The sequence below is a fragment of the Musca vetustissima genome, unplaced genomic scaffold, assembly GCF_032173495.1.
Source record: "Musca vetustissima isolate MV318-11 ecotype Yass unplaced genomic scaffold, APGP_CSIRO_Mvet_v1 utg42378, whole genome shotgun sequence".
NCBI classification, from domain to species: Eukaryota; Metazoa; Arthropoda; class Insecta; order Diptera; family Muscidae; genus Musca; species Musca vetustissima.
Window position 1 is genome coordinate 142,671 of NW_026876029.1, and position 10,020 is coordinate 152,690.

General features: G+C 37.9%; 2 protein-coding genes across 2 annotated transcripts; one reads left to right on the forward strand and one right to left on the reverse strand.

Annotated features, from left to right (window-relative positions):
- Positions 1 to 390: 390 nt before the first annotated feature.
- Positions 391 to 4,650, forward strand: LOC133338568 (peritrophin-44-like). Its single transcript, XM_061546738.1, has 2 exons — positions 391 to 397; positions 3,641 to 4,650. Exons 1-2 carry the CDS (start codon positions 391 to 393, stop codon positions 4,648 to 4,650), a joined length of 1,017 nt encoding a protein of 338 aa, XP_061402722.1.
- A 1,652-nt stretch (positions 4,651 to 6,302) lies between these two features.
- LOC133338569 (transcription termination factor 3, mitochondrial-like) lies at positions 6,303 to 8,766 on the reverse strand. Its single transcript, XM_061546739.1, has 3 exons — positions 8,659 to 8,766; positions 6,644 to 7,421; positions 6,303 to 6,580 (listed from the first exon to the last, which is right to left on the reverse strand). Exons 1-3 carry the CDS (start codon positions 8,764 to 8,766, stop codon positions 6,303 to 6,305), a joined length of 1,164 nt encoding a protein of 387 aa, XP_061402723.1.
- Positions 8,767 to 10,020: the final 1,254 nt, after the last annotated feature.

The window sequence follows — 10,020 nt, forward strand, 5'->3', positions numbered from 1 at the left end:
GGCCCAACACCACTTCAGAGGGTAAGAGATAATCTTTGCGATCAAGACAGCAGGTGTAAATTATCACCACACAACCCGCACCACCGGCAATCTGCGTAAAATGTTTCAAATTTTTTTTTTTTTTTGGAATATATGCATTGAATTTTTTAATCATCCGATAAGATTATATAAAGCCAGATATGTGTGTGCGTCGGTTTCGATTCGCTTCGTCTAATTTTTTTGGGGGAAAATTTATTATTTTTCAATCATTGCAAATGAAATCCGTTTAAAAAGCTCTATTAGGCTACCAAACGAATTTAGTCTTTCTCCAGAGAGTCTCACCAATAAGAAGTGTTGTTAGATATATTTAAAAGAAAAATCGAATATAAAGAAAAAATATTCAAAATAATAATGAAAGGTAATTTTATGGAAGTTTTTGTTTCTACAAAGTTTAAGTGAAAACCATTAATTTAAAAAAATAAAAAAAACTTTCCTAGTGCCTTAATTTCAAAGTTCGAAACACAATCAGCTGTTCCCCAGTTTGCTGTTTCACAGTCAGCTGTCTAAAGGCCGTGTTTACATTTTAACAAAATACCTAATAAATCATGTGAATGTGAATACGAATGATAATGAAATTAAACGAATATTTGTAGAGTGTACTGTTATATTTTATTCCTTGACCTATTGGGAAATTTGCTAAGGAGCATTTTTTCCATTGACTTCAAAGTCCTAAAATGTTATATAGAGGGAGTAATGGTCAACTTTCCAAAACAACTCAAAACCTGTAAGAGAAATTAATTTCAAAAATGTGTTCAATAATCTTATGGAAATTTAGCGAATATTTATAATACCTACATATAATTTTTATTTATTGAAATACACAAAAATTTTCCAAGGAATATTTTCTTCATAGACATCACCTTCCTAAAATGACATGTAGAGGGAGTAATTAACACATAATCAAAAAATTTCAGCATTTTTGCAAGAAAATGCCTTGATAAATATGTTTCACTTTAATGCTAATATTTAACGGATATTTATAAGGACTACTTATATATTTAAATCCTTGGTCTATAGTGAAATTTAATAAGGAATATTTTTTCCATTGACATTAAACTCCTGAAATGAAATATAGAGGGTGTTATTGGCAAACTAATCGAAAGAAGACTCACAGTATACATAAAATTGATATCATAAATACGTACCTTTTTCACAATAAAATTTAAGGGTTATATATAATATTTATATATATATTTTACGCACTGATCTAGTGTAAAATTTTGTCAGGAATATTTTTTCCATTGACAACAAACTCCTAAAATGACATATAGAGGGAGTAATTGTCCAATCATCTAAATAACACAGCACTTTTTGCAGGAAATTACTTTAATAAATATGTTCAACTTTAATAGAGAATTTTTACGGATATTTTTAACTTCTGCTAATATATTTCTGTCCTTGATCAACAGCGGAATTTTGTAAAGAATCTTTTTTCCTCTCACATCGAACTCCTAAAATGAAATGTAGATGGAGCAATTGGCAACTAATCGCAAAAACTTAGAAATAATTCACGAAAATAAATTTAGCAGTATGTCCAACTCTAATAATGAAATTAAACGAATATTTATAGAGTGTACTGTTATATTTTATTCCTTGATCTATAGTGAAATTTTACAAAGAATATTTTTCCCCTTGACATTAATCTCCTACAATTACATATAGAGGGAGTTATGGTCAACTAATTCAAATGAGGTATAAATTATTCAGAATATTACTTCTTTAAAATTATTCTCCGTTTATAGGGTAATTTAACGAAGCGACAGGTGAATTTTGTTTCTTGATCGCTAGTGAAATTTTATAAGGAATATTTTTTCCATTGACATCAATATTCCAAAATGAAATATAGAGGGAGTAATTGCAAAATATCCAAAACAACTAAAATGAAAATATTCAGGAAGTTACTTTCGTAAATGTTGTCTTAGGCAAATTTAGGGAATATCTATAATATTTACAATTTTGTACCTTTATCCGCAGTAAAATTTTACAAGGAATTTTTTTCCATTGACATTAAACTCCTAACATGACATATAGAGGGAGTTATTACCGATTATTCGAAATTAGTTGTAAATTACTGAATGTAAATACTATTACAAATTAATTTAAGTCTAATAGTGAAATATAGCGTATAATATCTACATATATCTATTGTTTCGTGACCTATAGTAAAATTTTGTAAGGAATACTTTTTCCATTGACATCAACCTGCAAAAATGAAATATAGAGGGCGTAATTGCCATCAATCCAAAAACAATCTTAAATGTGATTTTTATAAGTATATTCCTATTTTATTGTGAAATTTCGAGAATATTTATAACATTTAGAGGATTTCTTTGTTTTGTGACCTACGGTAAAATTTTGCGAGGAACATATTTTCCATTGATAACAACCTCCTAAAATGAAATATAGAGGGCGTTATTGCCATCAATTCAAAAACAATCTTAAATACAATTTTTATAAATATATTCCTATGTTATTGTGAAATTTCGACAATATTTATAACATTTAGAGGATTTCTTAGTTTGGTGACCTACGGTAAAATTTTGTAGAGAATATTTTTTCCATTAATAACAACCTCCTAAAATGAAATATAGAGGGCGTAATTGCCACTAATTGAAAACAAACCAAAAAAACCTTCAGTTTGACTATAAATATTACCTTTGAGTGTTTTTAAGGGATCTACAGTTTGATAATTTTGGTTTAAGGGATCTGGAGACCAATATTCGTAGACATTTTTAAAATTATTTTCAAGGATTTACAGATCTACAGATCAGAAGGCGATTATATTTTTCGTCTATTAGGATTCCCCTCAACTCATCTATAAAAACTACCTTCAGTTTGATTATAAAGACTCCCTTCAGCTCGTCTATAAGGACTCCCTTCAGCTCGTCTATAAGGACTCCATTCAGCTCGTCTATAAGGACTCCCATCAGCTGGACTATAAAGACTCCCTTCAGCTCGTCATTAAAGACATCATTTAGATCGTCTATAAAGATAGCCTCCAGCTCGTCTATAAATACTCCCATCAGCTGGTCTATAAAGACTTCCTTCAGCTCGCCTATAAAAACTCCCTCCAGCTCGTCTATAAAGACTCCCATCAGCTGGTCTATAAAGACTCCCTTCAGCTCGTCTATAAAGACTCCCTTCAGCTCGTCTATCAAGACTCCCTTTAGCTTGTCTACAAAGACTCCCTTCAGCTCGTCTACAAAAGCACCCTTCAGCTCGTCTGGTCTATAAAGACTCCCTTCAGCTCGTCTTTAAGAACTCCCTTCAGCACGTCTATAAAGATTCCCATCAGCTTGCCTATAAAGACTCCCATCAGCTGGTCTATAAAAACTCCCTTCAGCTCGTCTATAAAGACTCCCTCCAGCTCGCCTATAAAGACTTCCCTCAGCTCGTCTATAAAGACTGCCTTACGCTTTTCTATAAAGTTTCCCTTCACCACTACATCTCGCCTATAAAAACTTTTTCAGCTCTGTAAAGACTGCTTTCACCTTCCCTACAAAGATTCCCTCCCCTATAAAGATTCCCTCCGCATCACCTAACACATAATTTCCCAAAAATCCCTTTTATAACTTCATTTTTCTATTTCCCATCATTTCAGCCCTCTGTTATTTGCCTTTGGCATTGGCACTCATCCTAGCATCGTTTCCCAACGATTCTAAAGCAGCCGATGTTCGAGCCGAAGATTATATAGAATTGTGTCGCCTATTTAAGGATGGCACCCTTGTTGCGGTACCCGGTTCCTGCAACGAATATATCGAATGCCACAGCAGCAGCAATGCAACAATACACAATTGCGGCTCCAGTAAAGCTTTCGATGTGAAATCCCAAAAATGTGTAGATCTAAAATCGAGCACCAATAAACTCTGTCACAATCGTTGTGAGGGCAAAGACGGTGTCTGGGTATCGGATCCAACCAATTGTCATGGATTTTTCTATTGTGCCAAAGGCGAACCCAATTGGGGACCCTGCCCGACCGGTATGCATTTCGATGAGAAGCTGCAAATGTGCGTCTATACGAAAACATCATCGTGTGTCGATGTGTCCAGCATCTGTGAATTGGTACCGGACAAGACTAAGTTCCGCAACGAAAAAGATTGTGCCAAATATTATGAATGTTCCAAAAATCTACCATCCGCTAAATCGTGCACCAAACAATTCTATGATGTCCAAGCGGAAAAGTGTGTTGACAAATCGCTGGTCGTGTGCAACGCCCATCCAATACCGGATAAGATCTGCAACAAAGTTAAGAATGCCTATAAGGCAGATGAGGCGACATGTCGTGGTTATTTTTATTGTCGCGATTTGGGTATTGTCGAAGATTTGGAACCGATTTGGGGCCAATGTCCGGAGGGTACATTTTTCAGTGAAGCCAAACAGGCATGTGTAAATCCAATCGATGTCAAATGTGATTATAATCGTTGTGATGGACGCGGTAATCTGATGGTGACAAGTGGAAAAAATAACTGTCACAACTATGTTATCTGTAAGGATGGTGCACCGGTTGAGGACAAAGAATGTATACGTGATTATTTCTTTGATGAAAAATATCAGGCATGTGTTCCGGATATTATCTACTATGAATGTTGTGATATTAAGGAAAAAAAGTGAAAAAAATAAAAATTCGTTTTGAATCTTACTTCAGCAGGTTGTGTTTTGCATTACAAGAAAGTGGAATAAGAATTTCAGGTCGAGAGGTGTGCCAGCTTTGAAAAGACCGCCATTAGCAGCTTTATGTCTTTAAAGAGTCCGCCCATCTCATCTTTAAAAGCCTCCTCCAACTCGTCTATAAATACCTCCTCCATCTCATCAATAAATCCTTCACCTCGTCTATAAAAACTCCCTTCAGCTCGATTATAAAGACTGCCTTCAGCTGGTCTACACCCTCAGGTCATCTTTAAAAACTCGATTCAGCTGGTCTATAAAAGCTCCATTCAGCTAGTCTATAAAGATTGCCTCGTCCACTCATCTATAAAGACCTCCTCCAACTCTTCAATAAATCCTCCACCTCGTCTATAAAAACTCCCTTCACCACGACAATAAAACCACCTTCAGCTGGTCTATAAAAGACCACCTTCAGCTGGTCTATAAAAGACCACCTTCAGCTGGTCTATAAAAGACCACCTTCAGAGGGTCTACAAAAGACCACCTTCAGCTGGTCTATAAAGAAGACCACCTTCAGCTGGTCTATCAAGAAGACCACCTTCAGCTGGTCTATCAAGAAGACCACCTTCAGCTGGTCTATCAAGAAGACCACCTTCAGCTGGTCTATCAAGAAGACCACCTTCAGCTGGTCTATCAAGAAGACCACCTTCAGCTGGTCTATCAAGAAGACCACCTTCAGCTGGTCTATCAAGAAGACCACCTTCAGCTGGTCTATCATGAAGACCACCTTCAGCTGGTCTATCAAGAAGACCACCTTCAGCTGGTCTATCAAGAAGACCACCTTCAGCTGGTCTATCAAGAAGACCACCTTCAGCTGGTCTATCAAGAAGACCACCTTCAGCTGGTCTATCAAGAAGACCACCTTCAGCTGGTCTATCATGAAGACCACCATCAGCTGGTCTATCAAGAAGACCACCTTCAGCTGGTCTATAAAGAAGACCACCTTCAGCTGGTCTATAAAAGACCATCTATAAAGACCATCATCATCAGCTGGTCTATAAAGACCATTATCATCAGCTGGTCTATAAAGACCATCTTCAGCTGGTCTATAAAGAAGACCACCTTCAGCTGGTCTATAAAGAAAGAAGACCACCTTCAGCTGGTCTATAAAGAAAGAAGACCACCTTCAGCTGGTCTATAAAGAAAGAAGACCACCTTCAGCTGGTCTATAAAGAAAGAAGACCACCTTCAGCTGGTCTATAAAGAAAGAAGACCACCTTCAGCTGGTCTATAAAGAAAGAAGACCACCTTCAGCTGGTCTATAAAGAAAGGAGACCACCTTCAGCTGGTCTATAAAGACCATTATCAGCTGGTGTATAAAGAAGACCACCTTCAGCTGGTCTATAAAGAAGACCACCTTCAGCTGGTCTATAAAGACCGTCACCAGCTGGTCTAGAAATACCTTCTTCACCTCGACTATTCAAACCCACTTCAGCTCCTCTTTATAGACCAGCTTTATGTCCTCTATTGAAAAACCTCTTCATCATAAATATCTCTCAAAATTGTATATTTTTTTCAATACGATTTTTTCTTAATTTATAAAAATTAATTAGCTTATAAAAACTACAACTAATCAACAATTAATTTTTTCTTAACATTTAACGACTTTTCAGAAACAATTCAAACGTTTCCATATCACTCTTCGCCACCTTGCGAACAAAATGATGATTATTACCCTCGACCAAAGCCTTAGGAGATATGTACATATCCTTATCGGGATCATATTGGGCACGGCCCAACATTTTCAGAAACTCATGGCGTTCGCGTAGACGAAATTCGCGTGATGTTAAAATTTCCGGCTGCTGCAGCAACATTTGATGAGATAATTTCATTTCATTGTGGGCATAGGCGAAACGTTCTATTAAGTCATCCGGTTCTGCAAGAAAAAAATAACATTTACAATATATTTCATAATAAGAGGAATACCCGGAATACCCACTCAACATCCACAGCCGCGGTTTACTCAACAGCAATACCTTTATCTCCTCCTTGTTGAAACCCATTTCTTCGCGCACACAAAATGTCGCATCGGCCAGATGTTGCATGTTATAGGTAATCAAGCGGGGCTGTTTGCTGCACAAATAACGAACATCATCACCGCGCAGCGAAAATTCTTTTTGAAAATAACCCAAACGTTTGTCGATGCGTTTGGTGGAGAACATCAACCAAAAAGGGTTAAGGGTTAGGATACGTTGTATTTGTACTTTAGAGAAACGTTTCGCTTCCAAATAATTTACCCTAACCTGCATATCATCTAAATCGACTTTAAATATTAAAGGATTTTTTGTAATAAGTTCACCAAAATATTCCGCTGGGACACCGTGATCCTGGAGAAATAGCAAACGTGGATGGACATCTTTTTCCATATCTAAGGTTAGGACAAATTGTGCTAAGCCTTTACGTTTTTCGATGGCACTTAAGTCGACACCCATTTTTATGAAATTCTGCAATAATTCGGATTTATTTACATAGGCAGCCAAATTGTAAGTGGGTTGTAGCCCTGGTGGGGTTTCCTGCTCTGTTTGTAATTCTGTTGGGGTATCGCCTTCTTTTGTTGTTGCGGGAAGTTGTGTTTTATGTTTCTTTGTGGGTTCTAATATGGCCTTCAATTCATTCAGATCCATACCACCTGTCAATTCGGCTAACTCCTTTTTTGCCATTTCCACGGGATCTGGTTCTTTTTCCGTGAGTGGTGTTGGCAGGGCTTTGTATTCGATCTAGAAAGGGGGGAAAGCAGAAACATTAGTTGTACAGGGACGGAATTCGGAATTCAAAAATATTCGGCATAGATTTTCGGCCCCATCATTTCTTCAAAAAATACTGCCTTCAGTCCGTCTTTAAATACCTCATCCACACATAAAGGAAGACTTCAGCGTCTATAAAGATGCTCATAAGCTTTTCTAACAAAAGAACCTTCTTCTGCACGAAGTCTATAAGGAATTCTTTCAAATCGTCTAAAAATGGCCTCTTCAGGCCAGACTTCATAACGATTATCTTCCATTGCTCGTCTAAAAAATTTCCTTCGGATCATCTATAAAGAAAGCTATGTTATGGTCAATATATGCTCCTTGAGATGTTTTCTAAAAACCGCCTTAAAATGGTATATAAAGATCGTCTTCAGATTATCTATAACGTCAGCCCTCACCTGGTCTACAAAGTCCTCCTTCAGATGGTCTATAAAAATCACCTCCACCTAATCTGTAGAGACCACCTTCACGATTAAATCTCCCTACAGCTCGACTAGGAAGACCACCATCCGCTGGTCTATAAAATCATATAAAGACCCGTCTAAAAAGACCTCCTCCAACACATCTATAAAGGCCTTCAGCTGGTCTGTAAAGACCACCATCAACTGATCTATGAAGACCACCATCAGCTAGTCTATAAAGACCGCCATCAGCTGGTCTATAAAGACAACCTTCAACTGGCTTATAAAGTCCACCATCATAAAGACCCTCTTCAACTGGTCTATTAAAACCTCCTCCAACACATCTATAAAGGCCTAATCCAACTCGTCTATAATGTCCTTCAGCTGGTCTGTAAAGACCACCTTCAGATGATCCAGAATGTCTGTCTTATGCTCGTTTAAAAATGTCCCCATCAGCTTAAGATGGTCTATAAATTCCACATTCTGAAGGTCTATAAAATTCGCCTTCAGCTTATCTATAAAGTCCACCTTCAGAGGGTCTATAAATTCCGCCTTCTGCTCGTTTAAAAATTTTCCTTCAGCACTGTCTATAAAGACTCCCTTCATTCGATCAATAAAGACCTTCTCGGTCTATAAAGACTATCTGAAGCTCTTCCATAATGTAGAGATATCCGGCCTTCCAAACACTTCTATCGAAAACTATCACCTCTCCTATGGCAGAATCCGCATGCCGACAAATTACTCTACGTAAAACAAAAGCTATTTCTTTATAAAAATATCTCTAGATCCCAGATCAGATTCCTTACCTTAGGCCTGGCACCCCTCAGGAAACGTTGTCCCGTGACATTTTGTGTCAATTTTAATTGATTTATTGTGAGTTTGGTTAAAATCCGAATATTTCGTGAAAACATCATGTTGATGTTGTAATTCGGGATAAAAAAAAAATGAAAAACGTTCCACTTGCTAACGAATGGGAGGAGAAGACAATATGGCAGATAAAGACGAGAACTCAAAGAAGTATAACGAAATATTTACGAATGAGGTGGGATGGAGGAGACTGCATGAGAACCGGCATTGTTGACACACACACACACGGCCACAGTTCAAATAGGAAAATTATTCACTTAGCGGAACTAGAAGTTGAACCATGCAGGTCGATAATGCCGTGCATTATTTACGAATATGTGGTTAAAGGGTAGAATAGTGAATCAAAACAAAACCAGATGATAAATAGGGTTACCCAAGTGGGAGGGTACGGTTGATCAAGTGTTCGAAAAAATAGACTAGAGTTGCCAAACTAAAAATCTATAAAGATCGCCTCCATATCGTCTATAGATACCACCTTCAGCTGGTTTATAGAGACCACCTTCAGGCTAGTCTATAGAGACCAACTTCAGGCTGGTCTATAGAGACCAACTTCAGGCTGTTCTATAGAGACCACCTTCAGGCTGGTCTATAGAGACCATCTTCAGGCTGGTCTATAGAGACCATCTTCAGGCTGGTCTATAGAGACCACCTTCAGGCTGGTCTATAGAGACCATCTTCAGGCTGGTCTATAGAGACCACCTTCAGGCTGGTCTATAGAGACCATCTTCAGGCTGGTCTACAGAGACCACCTTCTGGCTGGTCTATAGAGACCACCTTCAGGCTGGTCTATAGAGACCACCTTCAGCTGGTTTATAGAGACCACATTCAGGCTAGTCTATAGAGACCAACATCAGGCTGGTCTATAGAGACCAACTTCAGGCTGTTCTATAGAGACCACCTTCAGGCTGGTCTATAGAGACCATCTTCAGGCTGGTCTATAGAGACCACCTTCAGGCTGGTCTATAGAGATCACCTTCAGGCTGGTCTATAGAGACCACCTTCAGGCTGGTCTATAGAGATCACCTTCAGGCTGGTCTATAGAGATCACCTTCAGGCTGGTCTATAGAGACCACCTTCAGGCTGATCTATAGAGACCACCTTCACAACCGGATCAATGACCGATCGAAAGAAAGAAAGGTATGCTGAACAATTACCTTAAAGGTCAAGGAAATTCTGTCAGTTTGGTGAAAAATCTACAGAAGGAAAAAAATGGAAAAATAAAATGCTGAGACAAAAGGAGACTGCGGCAAGGAAGAAGGCGGCGAGACATTTAGCCAGTGAAGCTTCGATTCTGAGCATAA

Excerpts from the sequence above, each read along its gene's own strand:
- LOC133338569 (XM_061546739.1), bottom strand. The coding sequence starts at position 8,766 with ATGATGTTTTCACGAAATATTCGGATTTTAACCAAACTCACAATAAAT. Across the intron at positions 7,422-8,658 it reads TGAGGGGTGCCAGGCCTAAG|ATCGAATACAAAGCCCTGCC; the intron begins GTAAGGAATCTG and ends CCCCCTTTCTAG. Across the intron at positions 6,581-6,643 it reads ACCGCGGCTGTGGATGTTGA|AACCGGATGACTTAATAGAA; the intron begins GTGGGTATTCCG and ends TTTTTCTTGCAG.